Source organism: Neoarius graeffei, chromosome 14 (assembly GCF_027579695.1).
Source record: "Neoarius graeffei isolate fNeoGra1 chromosome 14, fNeoGra1.pri, whole genome shotgun sequence".
Classification (NCBI taxonomy): Eukaryota; Metazoa; Chordata; class Actinopteri; order Siluriformes; family Ariidae; genus Neoarius; species Neoarius graeffei.
The window spans coordinates 30657861-30677944 of NC_083582.1; the positions used below are offsets into that span (position 1 = coordinate 30657861).

Genomic DNA, 20084 nt, shown 5'->3' on the forward strand with positions numbered 1-20084 from the left:
GGAGTATGCTGAAATGGCGAGTCAGGCGGAAAGTAAATCTGGGGGTATCCAGCAGTTTTTTACGAAATCTGTGGATGAAAAGACTCGGAACGTGACACGTGCTGAAGCGGTGATGGTTGACCTGTGCTTGGAGTTGAACTTGCCAATTAGTGCCATGAAATGCGAGTTAAACTTATTCAGTTTCTTTTTACATGTCTGATTTTTATTCACTGAAATATCAAACACTGGCTGTACTTCTTTAATTCAAAGTCTTTTCAGTGTTGCAAGTGCAAATGGACATGTAGTATGATCAAAAACAGAATTTTATGATTAGTGCTGTTGGGATTGTGGCAAAAAATTGATCATTCCACTGTTTTAAATACAATTATAAATGTAATTTTATTCAATGTCTCTTCTGAAGCATTATGCTGAAGTATTTATATATTGGGACATTAAGATAACAATGTCGGACTCTCTTTGGCATGAAATAAGACATTTTTTTAAATTTTATTAGAATCCGTTAACAGGTAGAACATTTTGCCAGGCAATATAGTATAATACTTTTGAGGAGTTACATTCAATACCAGTGATTGGTAGTCAACCGTAATGTCTGCAAACAGGGAACACTATTGTATTTATAAAAATGTGATATATTGTATGCTCTAGAAATGTGTCGAGTGGAAATTCAGTTGAGATGGCTGCTCGCGTTTTGTTTATTCAATTCACACAAAACAGTTCTTTTTAATAATTTAAATGTTAAACATATTGGTATATACACCTCTTTATAATGGAAATGCGCATAAATTAATGTTACTGAAAGTCATTCCAAAATACTGAAAAATGTTTTCAAGAATACTGAAATTCAAAATTTGGGGTAGGCATCTCTGGTTTGCTCCTCTTCAAAACTTGACCCAGCTGACTGAAACCTTTGTATCGCTGTTGTCGCTCAGTTGCTGCCCCTGCTTTTAGAAGCACTGTCCTGTCCCGATGAAGCGGTCCAGCTCTCCACTCTCTCCTGCCTTCAGCCGCTGCTCATGGAGCCGCCGCCTGCTCTTACCGCACAGCTGGAGGCTCTTTTCACCCGCCTGCTCACTCTAACCACCAGCCCTGCTATGGTACACCGTTCACACTTTTTTTTTTTTTTTGCATCTGACTGAACCGTCTTTGTAAATAATGCCGTTTGAACCCTTTCTCCCGAACAGAAAGTGAGGATCGCTGCCCTGCACTGTGTCCACGCCCTCTCCCGCCTGCCTAGTCACATGGTAAGAGTAATTCATGGTGAGCAACGATCAATCATCACGAGTACACCCCGCCGGGAACGGAGTCCGAGCGACGTTTTGAGCGCCGATCTTTGTGCATATACTGTACACAACTGTAGATCTGCTTTGAATTGTGCTGCTGCAGGTGTTGCCTTTCCGTGCCAGGGTGCTGCGAACACTTGCGAAGCCGTTAGATGACAAGAAGAGACTGGTGAGGAAGGAAGCGGTGGCAGCCCGGAGCGAATGGTGCGTCTGTGCGGTTTTGTTTGTGCTCTGTGATTTGATTTGCCACGAAGCATTACTACGAGGGTACTTCAGGCAGTTCTCCGCCTCACCCAGAAAACATCACGCGTTGTTCTTGCTTTATTTTTCTACATAGTCTCGTTTAACTTCAGTTCACTGATGTTCAAGCTTCGCTGTCCTTGCTGGAAGGAGGCAAATCTCGAGCCTCAGCAGCATGGATGACTTCATCAGTCTGAAAATGGCGACCACATGAGTGAGATTTCAGTTTGGGGAAACGAAGTCAGGCGGTGCCGGGTCGGGTGAGCAAGGTGCACGGGGCAACAGTTTAACGCCACATTTGGCTGCTTCTGCCTCTGCCACCTGTACTGTGTGGACGGGCGCATTGTCCTGGAACACAACAGCACGCCAACGCAGTGATTGATTGCTTTATTCAGTCGTCACAATTCTGAATTCTCAGAGCGGGGAGGTAAACCAGTACACCTGTCGGTTAGGGTGCCTCAGTCGCCCCCTAAAAATGAAAAGTTCCTCCGATCATGATGCAGTTTTGTTTTTATGTTCCTTTTGGTAAGAAAACACACTGGGTGAAATATTTTGACAAAATTCAAAAGTTTAATGGCGGCACCAGGCGCTCAAAGTTATGGAAAAAGCTGCTGGGTTGTTTTACAATCAGGGTACAAAGTTTGTGTCACAGGGGTCCAAAATTCAACTTGATTCAAACTGGTTCTTGTACCAGTTTTTAAGTGAAGGACAAGTTAAAGAACAGATTTCAGGTAATTTTTTGACATATGTGTATGGTAGTTTTGTGTAATCTGCTATAAGATCTCTCATCTCATTATCTCTAGCTGCTTTATCCTGTTCTACAGGGTCGCAGGCGAGCTGGAGCCTATCCCAGCTGACTACGGGCGAAAGGCGGGGTACACCCTGGACAAGTCGCCAGGTCATCACAGGGCTGACACATAGACACAGACAACCATTCACACTCACATTCACACCTACGGTCAATTTAGAGTCACCAGTTAACCTAACCTGCATGTCTTTGGACTGTGGGGGAAACCGGAGCACCCGGAGGAAACCCACGCGGACACGGGGAGAACATGCAAACTCCACACAGAAAGGCCCTCGCCGGCCACGGGGCTCAAACCCGGACCTTCTTGCTGTGAGGCGACAGCGCTAACCACTGCACCACCGTGCCGCCTGCTATAAGATGGGAGAAACAAATGAAGTGATTCTCGGAGATGACTTTTTTTTTTTTTTTTTTACACAATTCAGAATCCACGACTTCAATAGTGCTTTTAAATATAAGGCTGTAAGCTTTGTGTTAGTTGTCTCTAATATTTATGTCCCAATATCTTGACCACATTTTAGGATGAAAATAATCATTTTAGATATGTTATTTTATATTGAAAAATGGGGTGGCACAGTGGTGTAGTGATTAGCGCTGTCGCCTCACAGCAAGAAGGTCTGGGTTCGAGCCCCGTGGCCGGCGAGGGCCTTTCTGTGCGGAGTTTGCATGTTCTCCCCATGTCCGCGTGGGTTTCCTCCGGGTGCTCCGGTTTCCCCCACAGTCCAAAGACATGCAGGTTAGGTTAACTGGTGACTCTAAATTGACCGTAGGTGTGAATGTGAGTGTGAATGGTTGTCTGTGTCTGTCAGCCCTGTGATGACCTGGCGACTTGTCCAGGGTGTACCCCGCCTTTCGCCCGTAGTCAGCTGGGATAGGCTCCAGCTCGCCTGCGACCCTGTAGAACAGGATAAAGCGGCTACAGATAATGAGATGAGATGAGATATTGGAAAGTTAGCTGTCTCGGAGAGGACATTTTTTGACACAATTACATACTAATTTGATCAAAATAGTCTGAAAACTTACTGGCATTCAACATTAAAACTTAACGATGTTTCCAATGATATGGAACCAAATATTTGTTTTATGGTATAAAGAATGATTTAAGTGCATCCCTTTTGGAGCTACCTGTGGTCAAAAAAGCACTTTTTCTAAATGACACGAATAATTTTGCTAAATATGACATATATTGCCATACATTCACCAAAAATAATGCTATCACCAAATTTTTTTTGCATGGTAAATAGAGCTATCACAGGGCTACAATAAACAACCAAGTTTATTTCGTTAAGCCTTTTGATATTGAAGATAATAAGTGTTAAATGTGATTTTTAGCCTGCGTACCCTGATTGTAAAACAACCCTGCTATTTTATGACTTTTATGACAAAATTTCCATCACTTTTCATGAAACATTATGGCACCTTATAGAGTATACCAAATATCTTAGAGACACATTTTTAGTAGATATTCTAAATATATTATCAAGCGCAGTTTGAGTTTTAGCTGTTCATTGAATCATTGTTCAAATACTTTTAAACAATACAAATGTATTATGAATCACATTAACGCTTCTCAATCCCTTGCAAAGGTTCTTAACATGATCTCTGGGTCACAAGGAATCAATAAATGGAGTCCAACATTGTGATTCAAACCTTACGCGAAAACATAAAATAAGCGTTTTTTGGCAAAAAATGAACCTCATGGTGCCACCATTAGACTTTTGAATATGGTCAAAAAATTCTACAGGATGTCTTTATTGGTGAAAAGGAACACCCAAACAAAAATGCGTCAGATTTTATGAAAGTGAGGGCAACTGATGCACCCTAGTGTCGGTCCATCTGAAACACCCTTTTTCTCAGCAACCACAAATCGTAGCCACTTGGTACCGAACTTCAGCTTGGGGTTCTATACCATGTGTACCGTTTTCAGGTCTGGCGCACATCGACTTCCTGTTTACCGACTGAATGTATTTACGAAACACATAGCGTGGATTTACAAAATTTTCGTAACATTTTTCTCAGCAACTACAAACCACAACTGCTTGATATTTGGTACCGAGCTTCAGCTTGGGGTTCTATACCGTGTGTACCGTTTTCAGGTCTGTCGCATATCGACTTCCTGTTTACCGACTGAATGTATTTACGAAACACACAGGGTGGATTTACAAAATTTTCGTAACATTTTTCTCAGCAACTACAAACCACAACTGCTTGATATTTGGTACCGAGCTTCAGCTTGGGGTTCTATACCGTGTGTACCGTTTTCAGGTCTGTCGTACATCGACTTCCTGTTTACTGACAATGTATTTACGAAACGCACAGCGTGGATTTACACAATTTTCATACCATTTTTCTCAGCAACTACAAATCAGACCTGCTTGATATTTGGTACCGAGCTTCAGCTTGGGGTTGTGTACCGTTTTCAAGCCTGTCGCACATCGACTTCCTGTTTACCGATAATGTATTTACGAAATGTAAATCCACGCTATACAAAATTTTTTGGACCATTTTTCTGAGCAACTACAAATCAGACCTGCTTGATATTTGGTACTAAACTTCAGCTTGGGGTTGTATACCATTTTCAAGCCTGTCGCACATCGATTTCCTGTTTACCGATAATGTATTTACGAAATGTAAATCCACCCTATACAAAACAGGATGCTGTTTGGAATCCCTGGGGAGAGACACTGCTCTTTACTTATGCGTTTCAGGGTTAATTATTTGCTGAAGTCAACATTCATAATAAGTGTCCTATTCCTTCGAGTGCTTGCGTTCTGATCTAAGTAAGAGCGGGGGGGGATACGCAAGTGAGCAGTAGCTCACAGTTGATCTTGTTGTGGATAGTGATGAGACTTTACAGTTACGCCCCTTGTTTCTGGGTGAAGCCAAGAACTTTTTTGAAGTATTGCTGTAAGCCTAGCACTCTGAGCCAAGTAATCCTCTCAATGTGAACTTAGCATGCTTGTGTGTTGCAGGTTTTTGTTAGGGAGTCCAGGAGGGAGGTGAAATCAAGAGCACTGCTGTCCATGAAAGTTCACCCAGCGTGAACCCTCTTCCACACAATTCTGCTCAACTGGATCACTCTAATGACACACAGCAGGAGTGAAGTTAGCGAGTCCCATCGAGGCATCGGGAATACGCGAAGAAGAATGTACTGAAATAATGCACTGAGGTGGAGCTCAATCCTGCCACTGGGCTGTTTTTTTTTTTTTCTTTTTTCCTCTCTTCCTTCCGTCTGAATCTGAGCAGGTGATGCAGGTGCTTAAAGATAAACATGATTTACAGAATGATTTTACTTTTCCTCCCTGCAGTCTCTCTCTCGCTTGTATGAATAAATAGTCGTGTAGGCTGCTTTTCTGCTTTCTCCCACAACACGTGTCCCAGTCCATCTTACCATCAATCAGAGGGATGCGAAATACTTTTCATAATGTGTGAACATGGTGGTCGAATCAACATTTTACTAACGTTGTGTATTTTATCATCAGAAACGTTTTATAAGAGAGTCCGTGTATGATGAGGAAGACAGAATGGAAGCAAATTATTTAAAATATACCAAGGAAATGGTATTCGGCTGCTTTCACACCGGGTAGGTTTTTACCCATAAATAGACGCTCGGTCCGGGGGGAGACACCACCACAGCTCTCGCACCACCACGGGCTGTAATTAAACCTGGTAAGTGTGTGGTCTTGCAGGTAAAGGCTAACTATCTGCTTTAGCTTGCGATCTAGAATAAATTTGAGTATCATTTAATGAAGATTGGTGAACCTTGGTTGATTTGATCAAGTAAGAGAACCTGCACACGCAGCTGCTTTTTTGAATTTTTACAGCCCCAGTTAAAGTAGGATCACGTTGTTTTACTGGTCAATGGTTTTGCCAAAAACAAGCAAGTTATACTTTTATAGTGAAACATCCAGAGGCGGACAAAGTACCCAACTTCATTACTTAAGTCAAAGTACAGATCCCACTGGTTAAATGTTACTCCAATATAAGTGAAAGTTGTAGAGTCAAATTTTTACGCAAGTTAAAGTACTTGCTTTCAAAAGTACATTTTCTGTCAACGCAGTGTTGTATTATTGCCACAATGTTTACAAAACCTAACGCCTCTGAAGCAGCTGGCTGGATTTACAAAACGAACGTATGCTGTGCATCATGGTGGTTTAACATTAAGCTACACTACCGTTCAAAAGTTTAGGGTCACTTTGAAATGTCCTTATTTTTGAAAGAAAAGCACTGTTCTTTTCAACGAAGATCACTTTAAACTAATCAGAAATCCACTCTATACATTGCTAATGTGGTAAATGACTATTCTAGCTGCAAATGTCTGGTTTTTGGTGCAATATCTACATGCAACCCCTGGCAAAAAGTATGGAATCACCAGTCTTGGATGAGCACTCATTCACACGTTTTATTCTGTAGAACAAACTCAGATCACAAACATGATACAATAATAGTCATTCCAAAGTGCACCTTCTTGGCCTTCAGAAACACTAAAAGAAATGAAGAAAAAGCATTGTGGAAGTCAGTAAATGTTACTTTTATAGACCAAGCACAGGGAAAAAAAAAATATGGAATCACTCAATTCTGAGGAACAAAAAATATGGAATCATGAAAAACGGACAAACAAAAGAACATTCAAAACACATCACTAGTACTTAGTTGCACCACCTCTGGCTTTTATAACGGCTTGCAGTCTCTTAGGCATGGACTTGATGAGTGACAAACAGTATTCATCAATCAATCTGGTGCCAACTCTCTTTGATTGCAGTTGCCAGATCAGCTTTGCAGGCCGGAGCCTTGTCGTGGACCTTTTTTTTTCAATTTCCACCACAAGTTTTCTATTGGGTTGAGATCTGGACTATTTGCAGGCCATGACATTGACTGGATGTGTCTTTCACCAAGGAATGCTTTCACAGTTTTTGCTCTATGGCACGATGCATTGTCATCTTGGAAAATTATTTCATCATCCCCAAACATCTTTTCAATTGAAGGGATAAGAAAACTGTCCAAAATGTCAATGTAAACCTGTGCATTTATTGAAGAAGTAACCACAGCCATCTCCCCAGTGCCTTTGCCTGACATGCAGCCCCATATCATCAAGGATTGTGGAAATTTGGATGTTTTCTTCAGGCAGTCCTCTTCATAAATCTCACTGGAACGGCACCAAACAAAAGTTCCAGCATCATCACCTTGTCCAATGCAGATTCGTGATTCATCACTGAAGATAACTTTCATCCAGTCATCCACAGTCCATGATTGCTTCTCCTTAGCCCATTGTAGTCTTGTTCTTTTCTGTTTAGGTGTCAATGATGGTTTTCTTTTAGCTTTCCTATATGAAAATCCCATTTCCTTTAGGCGATTTCTCACGGTTCGGTCACATACATTGACTCCAGCTTCCTCCCATTTATGCTTCATTTGTTTTGTTGTACTTTTTCGGTTTTCAAGACATATGGCCTTAAGTTTTTTGTCTTGACGCTTTGATGTCTTCCTTGGTCTACCAGTACGCTTGGCTTTAAAAACCTTCCCATGCTGTTTGTACTTGGTCCATATCTTAGATACAGCTGACTGTGAGCAGCCCACATCTTTGGCAACCATGCGTGAAGAGTTACCTTCTTTAAGAAGTTTGGCAATCCTCTCTTGTTTCAAGAGACATCTCTCTTGTTGGAGCCATGATTCTTGCCAATCCACTCGGTCCAGCAGCCCTCCAAGGTGCGATAACTGCGCTGTTTCTAACTACAGACTAACGAGCAGATCTAATCTGAGGCAGGTGTCAATTTAGGGAAAGGAAATTGACTGGGTGAGTCCTTATTTTCTACCTGAAAATTGAGTGATTCCATATTTTTTTTCCTCAGAATTGAGTGATTCCATATTTTTTTCCCTGTGCTTGGTCTATAAAAGTAATATTTGCTGACTATCACAATGTATTTTCTTCGTTTATTTTAGTGTTTCTGAAGGCCAAGAAGTTGCACTTTGGAATGACTTTATTATTGTATCATGTTTGTGATCTCAGTTTGTTCTACAGAATAAAACGTCTGAATGAGTGCTCATCCAAGACTGGTGATTCCATACTTTTTGCCAGGGGTTGTAGGTGTATAGAGGCCCATTTCCAGCAACTCTCACTCCACTGTTCTAATGGTACAATGTGTTTGCTCATTGCCTCAGAAGGCTAATGGATGATTAGAAAACCCTTGTACAATCACGTTAGCACAGCTGAAAACAGTTTAGCTCTTTAGAGAAGCTATAAAACTGACCTTCCTTTGAGCAGATTGAGTTTCTGGAGCATCACATTTGTGGGGTCGATTAAATGCTCAAAATGGCCAGAAAAATGTCTTGACTATATTTTCTATTCATTTTACAACTTATGGCGGTAAATAAAAGTGTGACTTTTCATGGAAAACACAAAATTGTCTGGGTGACCCCAAACTTTTGAACAGTAGTGTAGCTAGTCAGTGAAGCTCCACCTGACGTGCTAGCAAACGCTTTTCAAACTCAAAATCCTATTGGGTAGCTAACACTACTAGAAAAGAAAGATTTCTACATTGTTTATTTGGCAAAATTATGCTGAAACATTTCTCGAAGGACTTCAGAGAAGTTAACGTTATTCATGCTAGCCTAACTCCGTGTTTACATGCTAACTAACAGTGTCCAAGTTAACTAGCTATGTGTTAACGTTAGCCGTAGCCTTGTCTACGGCTAACGTTAACTTGGCGGGAAAATCCACAAAGTCATTTGACTAACCAGACTGCATAGCTATTGTAGCATTATCGCTAGCTCTAAAAGCACAGACAACTTCATTGCAAGCTTTCTCTTGGAATAAAACGTTTTATATCTCTTAATATACTCCCGCAGGTTGGACGGCGAGTTTTTGTACGCCATGATGTGGTTCATTTTCAGCAAACGTTTAAAACGAAACCAATCTTTAATCCTTTGAGAAAACTGAAACATGGGTTCTATGTATGGCCCCGGGTGCGTGCGTTCCCCAGAAGAACCGCCTCCTTCCATTCTTCCATCAGCTGATCGTGTTAAATAATGCTGCGGAGAAATAATTGAACTTGATTTTATACAGTCTATGGCTGTGATGTGATTCTAGTGATAGGCTCCCAGTGTCACCTGCGAAAAAAAACATCCAGTTTCTAAGCCGCTTCATAGTAACGAGGACCTTGATAGAAATGTAGTGGAGTGAAAGTCATAAGTTTCCAAAAAATATAATACTCAAGTAAATGCACTTCATTACTGTCCACCTCTGGAAACATCTGAATAATTTCAGTTTAACATTCTCATGAGAAAGAAAAGGGGGAGGACTGGGAGTTTGACATGCCCTCATGCCCATGTGGGTTTCTTCATGGTTCTCAGGTTTCCTTGAGAGCTTGATGGGGAAGGAAGAAAAATTGCTGGTAGTTGATTGAATGATTAATTACGCTAACTTACCCCTCGGTATGAATTTGCATGTGTGATAAACTGCCGTTCAATTACAGCGTGTATTCTCACCTCCTGCCCAGTGTTCCTGGGATACAGGATTAGGCTGACTTAAGCCTGGCCCACACAGGTGACCTTTCATTTATTTTATTTACCCCCCCCAAATCGAAAAACACTTCATGTGCGGATATTTGCGACAGCAAATTTTTTTCGTTGTTGTTGCTTGCGACAGATCGCGGGTATCAAACATGCTTGACATTCTGTGACAAAAAAAAAATATCTCCAGTCGCTGACGTGTCGCAGAGATATCGCCATGTGTGCGTGTCTTTGCAATAATGAAGCGATCACCTCCAAAGGCTAAGCCAATCCCTGCCCGCGAAGTAGTCACGTGATTTCCATCGCAGATAACGCACGCACACAGCTACCCAAGAGGGGAAACTTGCATCCGAAAATCGTTTGCGATAAGTCGTCAGTGTGCGTCGGGCTTTAGTCAGCGACTGACTCCTTGTCTCACTTCCTCGTAATTTGGCATCACTTACCACTTTTCTGAAAACTTTAACCTTAATAAAATAATCATACATGACATCAGCTTTTAATAGTATTGCAGGCTGCCCACTTTGTACAGGGTGATTGTTAGATTTAAAGCCATGATTTAAGTTAGTTTTATAGCTACACGTGATTTAGGATTGTTAGACTTTATGATTTTAATATTTTAGAGCTTTTAAGATCCTTTATTATTTTAGACTAACCCAACCTTCCTCTTTGCTCGACATAAACATGGTGTCTTGTTTAAAATTGTTGTGAAAATATCTCGCACGCTTTGACGTATCAGTTACATGTAATGCCCAGGTCTGACGGCAGGCTGCAACTTGCGTCTACCTGCGATAACGAACTCGCAGCTACACGCAAAACTGGTCTTGCGTCGACGCACGCTAATGGCAGAGGGTCTTTAGTAGAGGCAGGTTGACAAGTGGATCGCGATCTGTTCACATTTCAGCTGCGATTCGCTTCCACTCGGTGCAGGTTGACGCGTGGAGAGGCAGGCGGTCGGGCAACACTCGCGCGACCAATTGCAGCTTGACGCAGGGGAAGACAAGTCTTTAGAGACGGTCGCGATGCGTCGCAGGTAGTAATTTTTAAAGGTTTTCTACGTGCTGCGTCGGGCACTACATCTGACTACAACGAAGGACTTGATGCAAAACGCGACCGATTGCAGGTTGCGTCTTTCTGCCGTCTGACCTGGGCATAAAATATGCACTGGCGGTTGAAAGGGAGAAAAAATACCCAGTGTGAAAGCAGCCTCGGTGACTCCCCCCCCCCCCCCCCAATAAAAAAAGTGTTTGTTTCAAGATGTTCTCAAAGCCACAGCGTTGAATTGTGTTCATTTCATTTCACTGGAAAAACTAACGCTGAAGCCTCACAAGAAAACTTATGCCAAGGATATAGTAGACAGTATTTAAGCATCAATAAATCTTTGTAAATGTGTAAAATGGAATGAAGCCCCGTTTTTTATTATTATTAGGTCATGACTGTTTCCTTATCAGTGTTATTTTACATTGAGTTGATTTTTAAAATATTCTAAATTCCACATAAAACTTCTGGCTTCATCTCCGACGCAAGACAAGACAATGAAATGTATTTGGAACGTGATTTATTATAAAAAGTAAAACGTACAAAACTGCACGGCTGTGTGGAGCACAGCTCCGATACACTTTTATTCTCGAATAATCATTAATAGCCCAGGAGTAATAGGGTTATACCTGGAACAAATTAGTAACAAGCTGAAAATTTCAGAATATGTTCAGAATACCTTTAGGAATAACATACTAAAAGTCCCCGGAAATCCCCCTTGTGCTCTCTGAGAAATTCAAGATGGCGTCCAAAATGGCCGCCAAATGGAGATCTGCCCATATCTCAGGCCCAAAACAAAATATTAATGCAATTAAAAGGTCAGAATATATGTTTTGTAGGGTAGGAGAGTAAATTCCAACATGTGTGTATTAATTACATTGTGTATTAACATTATATAATAACAATGTACACATTATTATAACAGTATATTTGTGTATAGTGTGGATCCATTGGTTACTCGTTCACTCCGTATCATCCTATTCTGTTCACAAAACAACAAACACAATTACTAGGGGTTGGAGCACTTATTTTCATTAATATTAATTAAAGTAAATTGGTGGTGTAAAATGAAAAATGGCATGTTAAAAGGTCATGCTGAGTTCAGTCATTTTTAAAAGGTCATGCTGAGTTTAGTCATTTTGTGTCCGAACACACTGGCATTGCTAGTAGTAAAGACTGGCGCTAGAAACTCAAAGATTAATTTTTTTCCACCCTTAAACAAGCTCGAATAAATTCCCTACTTCATTGATGGTACAACAAAGGTCCAAGCATTACAACTGAGGCACTGAGAAGTGTTTAAGTCTACTCATTGTTTATAAGCAAGAGCTTTTATTGAGGCAGACCTTTTTGTCATGAAAGTGGCCGGAATGTTGAAGAAGTGGACTGAAACAGCTTGCCATTGTAGTTTTAGAAGATAGAGTTCTCAAATTTAATTTCCCTTTAATATTTTATCAAAGCTTAAAGATGCACTAAATATTAAGGAAATTGATGTCTAATTGTTGTCTTGCATTATGTTCATGTATGTAGGTAGCCTACTAAGCTAATCTGCCAATCATGTCAACCATCAAATTCCATGTAATTTCCACATTAATGACCTTGTAATCTTGGTTAATTTTAATTTTAACAGTGTGACAATGGTGAATTTGCATTGCTTGTATGAGAGAACATATAATTTAACATTTTAATTGCATTTATATTATGTTTTATCCCTGAGATATTGAAAAATCTCCAATCGGCGGCCATTTTGGACGCCATCTTGAATTTCTCAGAGAGCACAAGGTGGATTCCCGGGGACTTTTAGTATGTTATTCCTAAGGGTATTCTGAACATATTCTGAAAAATTCAGCTTGTTACTAATTTGTTCCGGGTTGGACTCAATTTTGAGCTAATGCTCTTGGGCTATAAGTAAATGCTGTTTCATTTGTGTTTAATCATCAGCTATTACTTAACATTTTAACGAACCGTTAAAAGAAAGATCGGTTTGATGATTGAATTCTAAATACATCTTTCCAAATACTTCAAGGCACACTATAAAATAATTTTCAAAATGCTATCGTAAAACAAGAAAAAAAAAATCACGCGTAACTAGATCAACTCCTCCCTTCTTCCAAACCATTTTTCTTCGATGAAATGTTTCACCCGTGAAAATACTTCACAACTAACACAAAATACTAAACGCATCCATAAAAGATCATTTTGCAGTAACTCTTTGGCACATCCATCCTGGAAACGGCTTTATGCAGCTTCTCGTCGTCCTCAGACCGAGCAGGAAACCCAGCGGTGCAGATCTTTACGCTTCGTGGACTGAAATCTGCTGGCTTGAAATGTTGGTTTGTATTTATTTGAATTAATCGTTTATATGGTGTCCATGTCCTTGTGGTGGGGTGGGGGCCAGTCCCATGTGAGCCCGTCACCATAAGGAGGATGACTCGAGGGTAACAGTGCCCGTGTTATCCACTGACTGTTGAAAAGAAGAATTTTTAAAGGGTGTATTTAAGCTCGTCGTTTGGAAACGTTCAGTTTTGCATCAAAACTAAAATTACACACAAATATATAAAACATTTCATGGATGTTTTTGTGTTCATCGTTAGACGAACTTTATTCCATAAGTTATCAAAAGATGCACTTGTACCTCGTTTTCTCCACACCAAACAGGATTTTCCAGTTATTTATTCTTCCGTGATGATAAGGATTCCTGAATACCTACACAGAGAGGGACCTAATTATTGTTGAGTCGTGAAGAAAGAAAACATAAGAGATCGTGGATCTCAGCCTCACGCCCTACAGTGGTGCCTGAAAGTTTGTGAACCCTTTAGAATTTTCGATATTTCTGCATAAATATGACCTAAAACATCATCAGATTTTCACACAAGTCCTAAAAGTAGATAAAGAGAACCCAGTTAAACAAATGAGACAAATATTATACTTGGCCATTTATTTATTGAGGAAAATGATCCAATATTACATATCTGTGAGTGGCAAAAGTATGTGAACCTTTGCTTTCAGTATCTGATGTGACCCCCTTGTGCAACAATAACTGCAACTAAACGTTTGCGGTAACTGTTGATCAGTCCTGCACACCGGCTTGGAGGAATTTTAGCCCATTCCTCCGTACAGAACAGCTTCGACTCTGGGATGTTGGTGGGTTTCCTCACATGAACTGCTCGCTTCAGGTCCTTCCACAACATTTTGATTGGATTAAGGTCAGGACTTTGACTTGGCCATTCCAAAACATTAACTTTATTCTTCTTTAACCATTCTTTGGTAGAACGACTTGTGTGCTTAGGGCCGTTGTCTTGCTGCATGACCCACCTTCTCTTGAGATTCAGTTCATGGACAGATGTCCTGACATTTTCCTTTAGAATTTGCTGGTATAATTCAGAATTCATTGTTCCATCAATGATGGCAAGCCGTCCTGGCCCAGATGCAGCAAAACAGGCCCAAACCATGATACTACCACCACCATGTTTCACAGATGGGATAAGGTTCTTATACTGGAATGCAGTGTTTTCCTTTCTCCAAACATAACACTTCTCATTTCAACCAAAAAGTTCTATTTTGGTCTCATCCATCCACAAAACATTTTTCCAATAGCTTTCTGGCTTGTCGGCGTGATCTTTAGCAAACTGCAGACGAGCAGCAATGTTCTTTTTGGAGAGCAGCGTCGTCGTCTCGCTTCATGACCCACCTTCTCTTGTTCGAGCGATCAGCTGATTAGAAAACAGCAGGTGGATGGGTGGGTGTTCCTAATAAAGTGGCTAACTCAAAAGAAAGCATGTTACCTGAGAGTTACTAGAAGGCAGAACGCGCACCTTGCCTATCTGCTTCAGGCGTTTTCTCTCTTTGCGGTTAATGTGTCTCTCCACACTGGTCTCTCCTCTGGTGATGAGTACAGCATGCCAGATGGTCAGACCCCCCAAGGCTACTGCCACAGAGCTAAACCCATAAAAAGAAATGTGGTTTTACACACAATGTAGCAAGGTTCAATCTGAAATAACTCCTATTTGCCATGTTTTACCTGGTTAGCACCCACAGGTAAAGAAGGCTCTTATGGAAAAGCTGCTCCTCATAAGTGAAATGGGGTGGAGGAGTCTGATAATAGCTCTTATGGAGAGAGAAAAAAATAGATTAGACGGCAAATTTATGGTCATTTTAAAGGACTCAGATGTCTACTTTCGAAAAATTAACAAGGACAAGTCACTCAATACTAAATCCCCCCCCCAAGTTGTTTTTTTTTTTTCTTTTCATAGTTACTTCTTATAACGTGTTCCAAGTGTGTAGATCAGCATTTCTCAACCTTTTTTCAGTCACGGCACCCTTCAGAAGTATGCAAATTTTCAAGGCACCTGCTTATAAAATATACGCAGTCACGCTGACCCCGGCAGTGACGTTGTGACATGGGAAAGGGGGCCGTGAGACAAATTTTGATGATGCATGAGGTGGCGATGATCTGCATTAGTGTAACTATCATTTTATGGAATTTTAATTCATTTTATTTATTTAAATGTTTGAATATATAATTTTTTGACGGCACCCCGGTTGAGAAAGGCTGGTTCATTCAACATGAGGCGCTTTTCAGACTAGGACAACTTTTATGCCTATATTATAATGCTCTTAGCACAACTGCTTTGTGACATCACTCATTGTCCACATTCACTGGATGTGAGCAATCGTGTGCTCTGATTGGCTACTCTACTATTAGGCTATCAGCTCATATACCGTGAGTAGAGAAAAACAAAATGGCGGAGCATGTTGCTGAACCAACCGAGGACGAAATAAAAACTACTCGAAAACAAAACCCCAAAAAAAATTTTTTTAAAATGCAACAAAATATGGAAAGAAAGAATTTGATGGTAAGAATATAATTTTTTTTTTTCCAGGTTCAAAAGCTCAAAGAAGTTTGAACATTTACCAAACTGAAATGTCCGAGATAGAACTAAATACAGTTAGGTCCATATATATTTGGACACTGACACAAATCTTTTTTTACCTATTTACTGAAACATATTCAAGTTATAGTTATATAATGGGCATGGACATAAAGTCCAGACTTTCAGCTTTCATTCGAGGGTATCCACATTAAAACTGGATGAAGGGTTTAGGAGTTTCAGCTCCTTAACATGTGCCACCCTGTTTTTAAAGGGACCAAAAGTAATTGGACAATTGACTCAAAGGCTATTTCATGGGCAGGTGTGGGCAATTCCTTCGTTATGTCATTCTCAATTAAGCAGATAAAAGGCCTGGAGTTGATTTGAGGTGTGGTGCTTGCATTTGGAAGATTTTGCTGTGAAGAAAACATGCAGTCAAAGGAGCTCTCCATGCAGGTGAAACAAGCCCTCCTTAAGCTGCGAAAACAGAAAAAACCCATCCGAGAAATTGCTACAATATTAGGAGTGGCAAAATCTACAGTTTGGTACATCCTGAGAAAGAAAGAAAAAGCACTGGTGAACTCATCAATGCAAAAAGACCTGGACACCAACTGAAGACAACAGTAGTGGATGATCGCAGAATAATTTCCACGGTGAAGAGAAACCCCTTCACAACAGCCAACCAAGTGAACAACACTCTCCAGGAGGTAGGCATATCAATATCCAAACCTACCACAAAGAGAAGACTGCATGAAAGTAAATACAGAGGGTTCACTGCACGGTGCAAGCCACTCATAAGCCTCAAGAATAAAAAGGCTAGATTGGACTTTGTTAAAAAACATCTAAAAAAGCCAGCACAGTTCTGGAAGAACATTCTTTGGACAGATGAAACCAAGATCAACCTCTCCCAGAATGATGGAAAGAAAAAAAGTATGGCGAAGGCGTGGTACAGCTCATGATCCAAAGCGTACCACATCATCTGTAAAACACGGCGGAGGCAGTGTGATGGCTTGGGCATGCATGGCTGCCAGTGGCACTGGGTCACTAGTGTTTATTGATGATGTGACACAGGACAGAAGCAGCCGGATGAATTCTGAGGTATTCAGAGACATACTGTGTGCTCAAATCCAGCCAAACTGATTGGTCGGCGTTTCATAATACAGATGGACAATGACCCAAAACATAAAGCCAAAGCAACCCAGGAGTTTATTAAAGCAAAGAAGTGGAATGTTCTTGAATGGCCAAGTCAGTCACCTGATCTCAACCCAATTGAGCAGCATTTCACTTGTTAAAGACTAAACTTCAGACAGAAAGGCCCACAAACAAACAGCAACTGAAAACCGCTGCAGTAAAGGCCTGGCAGAGCATTAAAAAGGAGGAAACACAGCGTCTGGTGATGTCCATGAGTTCAAGACTTCAGGCAGTCATTGCCAACAAAGGGTTTTCAACCAAGTATTAGAAATGAACATTTTATTTACAATTATTTAATTTGTCCAATTACTTTTGAGCCCCTGAAATGAAGGGATTGCGTTTAAAAAATGCTTTAGTTCCTCACATTTTTATGCAATCATTTTGTTCAACCCACTGAATTAAAGCTGAAAGTCTGAACTTCAACTGCATCTGAATTGTTTTGTTCAAAATTCATTGTGGTAATGTACAGAACCAAAATTAGAAAAATGCTGCCTCTATCCAAATATTTATGGACCTAACTGTAGATGTCTAAAGCTATTCTAGACCTTGGCATGACAGCAAGACGGCACTTTCTACAAAAAAAAAAAACAACACACACACTACTAAAGTCAATTTGTGCAGCCATCGATAAATTTTTAAAAAGTCCGCCTAAGCGGAAATGATTTTGCTGGATGTTTTGATTTATCGAATTTGCAAAAAATAAAAATGTTCTGTTTCTCCAAATCCAGTCAACGAGTAGAATAATTGTTTTATTCTATCCACAATCTCGTCATATATGGCTTTTTGACAACTCTGTGCTATGTGCCTCATCAACTATCAGCTCATGTACGACTCAGTTTCGTGGAATAATTCTTAAATCAATCAAAGTAAGAATCTGAAGACAGCATGTCAATATTCAGTCAGCTGAATGAGGTCATGAAGCCTCTTTGCACAACCGGTCTAAAGCCCTACTGAAGGCTCATGGTGCTTTAATCGAGCTCTGTGGCCGTCGCTGGATCTTTCTACATGCACACTTTCAAAAACAGAATGTGCCTTTTCTAATGACCAACTTAAAGGATCAACTCTAAACTCCCCAGGTTGAAAGACTGCATTCAAAAATTAATGAGACATAAACCAGGGCGGTAAAAGGAGCACTAGAGGAACTAACTTGTTCCTTTGTGATTTACCAAGTCGAGCAGACAGTACTGTGCAGAAGTCTTAGGCACGTGTAAAGAAATGTTTCAACATTAAAAAAAATACTATAAACAGTAATCAGTAAGCCATAATAAATGAAACAAAGTCAATATTTGGTGTGAGACGACCCTTTGCTTTAAAAAACAAGAGTGCTGTGAGAGCACAATATCCCCCGCTGGCAACTGTGCCATAACTCTGGTAAAATACGACTGAATTGAACAAAATTATAATATGCGTATTACCAACATATATCAAAGAATCCTGTCAAGTTTCGTGAAATTCCTCCAAAAATTGTGAGAGGAATTGATTTCAGAAGGTGAGTACCCTTCCCAGGACGGACAGACATCACCACGACATAATCCCTCTTCGGGCCTTTCGGCCAGCGGGGGATAAAAATTGTGAGGGAAGTTGATTTCAGAAAGCAAGCACACCTTGATGAAATTGCCAAAGTTTGTTAATAATCAAGGACATAACTCGGGTAAAATTTGCCCAAAGTAAATGAAATTTCATTATGCGTATAACTGTCATACAACAAAGCCTTCTGCCAAGTTTGGTGATATTCCTCCACAAATTGTGAGAGGAGTTGATTTCAGAAGAACGTACACCCTCGTGTCTGTGAAGATTCTCAGTCATCCAGGTCATGGTAAACTGTGGGTGGTAAAAGAGAGCAACTGGACTTAGTTGCTCTCTCTTACCACCCACAGTGTACACCCTCATGGAATTGCCAAAGTACAAGTTATTTAATCAAGAGTCAAAACTGGGAAAATTTTCACAAACGAAATTAAATCGCAATCTGCGTATTACCGTCATATAACAAGGCCTTTTGCCAAGCTTCGAGAAATTCGTCCAAAAATTGTGAGAGGAGTTGATGTCAGAAGGCAAGCACACCTTCATGAAATTGTCATTTACAAGGTTGTTAATCAAGCGCCACAACTCTGGTCAAATGCGACCGAATTTAAAAACGACATATATATAGCCTTTTACCAGGTTTGGTGAAATGCCTCCAAAAACTGCGAGAGGAGTTGATGTCAGAAGGAGAAAGAACTCATGAAATTGTCAAAGTATAATTTTGTGAATCAAGGGCTGTAACTCTAGTAAAATGTGACCCAATTTAAAAAAGTTACAATATGTGTATTACCGACATATAACAAAGAATCCTGGCAAGTTTGGTGAAATTCCTCCAAAAATTGTGAGAGGAGTTGATTTCAGAAGAACGTACATCCTCATGAAATTGTCAAAGTTATTTAATCAAGAGTCCAAACTCTGGGAAAATTTTCACAAACGAAATTAAATCACAATCTGCATATTACCGCCAGATAACAAGGCCTTTTGCCAAGCTTCGAGAAATTCGTCCAAAAATTGTGAGAGGAGTTGATGTCAGAAGGCAAGCACAAGGTTGTTAATCAAGGGCCACAACTCTGGTAAAATGCGACCGAATTGAACAATATGCGTAGTACTGACATATAACAAGGCCTTCTACCAGGTTTGGTGAAATTCCTCCAAAAATTGCTAGAGCAGTTGATTTCAGAAGGAAAACACACGCAGATGAAATTGTCAAAGTATAATTTTGTTAATCACGGGCTGTAACTCTGGTAAAATGTGACCCAATTGAACGAAATTACAATATGCGTATTACCGACATATAACGAAGAATCCTGCCAAGTTTCATGAAATTCCTCCAAAAATTGTGAGAGGAGTTGATTTCAGAAGGCGAGCGCCCTTCCCGGGACAGACGGACGGATGGATGGAAATCGCCACAATATAATCCCTCTTCGGGCCTTTCAGCCAGCGGGGGATAAAAAAAAAACAAAAAAAAAACCAGTAGCCTCAGGTCCATTGAGTGCAGTTTTATGCGGAAATGAGCTGTAGGTTTTACTGAGCATCTTCCAGAACCAGCCCCAGTTCTTCTGGACACTTTGACTGTCACACTCACTTCTTCATTTTACACCAAAACCCAGCAGCCTTCAGTGTGTTTTCTTTTTTCAT

The 20084-nt window shown here is 40.4% G+C and overlaps 2 protein-coding genes across 3 annotated transcripts in view; one reads left to right on the forward strand and one right to left on the reverse strand.

The window, feature by feature from the left end:
* Nucleotides 1-5694, forward strand: part of mms19 (MMS19 homolog, cytosolic iron-sulfur assembly component) — a 107721-nt gene extending 102027 nt beyond the window's left edge. Inside the window, exons 28-31 of the mRNA XM_060939503.1 lie at nucleotides 930-1094; nucleotides 1182-1241; nucleotides 1384-1484; nucleotides 5298-5694. Of these exons, the coding sequence (XP_060795486.1) occupies nucleotides 930-1094; nucleotides 1182-1241; nucleotides 1384-1484; nucleotides 5298-5328 (357 nt within the window). The 3' untranslated portion in view covers nucleotides 5329-5694. The remainder of the gene's footprint in view (nucleotides 1-929; nucleotides 1095-1181; nucleotides 1242-1383; nucleotides 1485-5297) is intronic.
* A 7010-nt stretch (nucleotides 5695-12704) lies between these two features.
* The window catches only part of zdhhc16b (zinc finger DHHC-type palmitoyltransferase 16b), a 39161-nt gene continuing 31781 nt past the window's right edge, over nucleotides 12705-20084 (reverse strand). For both annotated transcript variants that reach the window (XM_060939507.1, XM_060939508.1), the window contains 4 exons: nucleotides 14885-14970; nucleotides 14679-14802; nucleotides 13499-13569; nucleotides 12705-13327 (listed from right to left, as the gene is read on the reverse strand). In XM_060939507.1, the coding sequence (XP_060795490.1) occupies nucleotides 13222-13327; nucleotides 13499-13569; nucleotides 14679-14802; nucleotides 14885-14970 (387 nt within the window). In that variant the 3' untranslated portion in view covers nucleotides 12705-13221. The remainder of the gene's footprint in view (nucleotides 13328-13498; nucleotides 13570-14678; nucleotides 14803-14884; nucleotides 14971-20084) is intronic.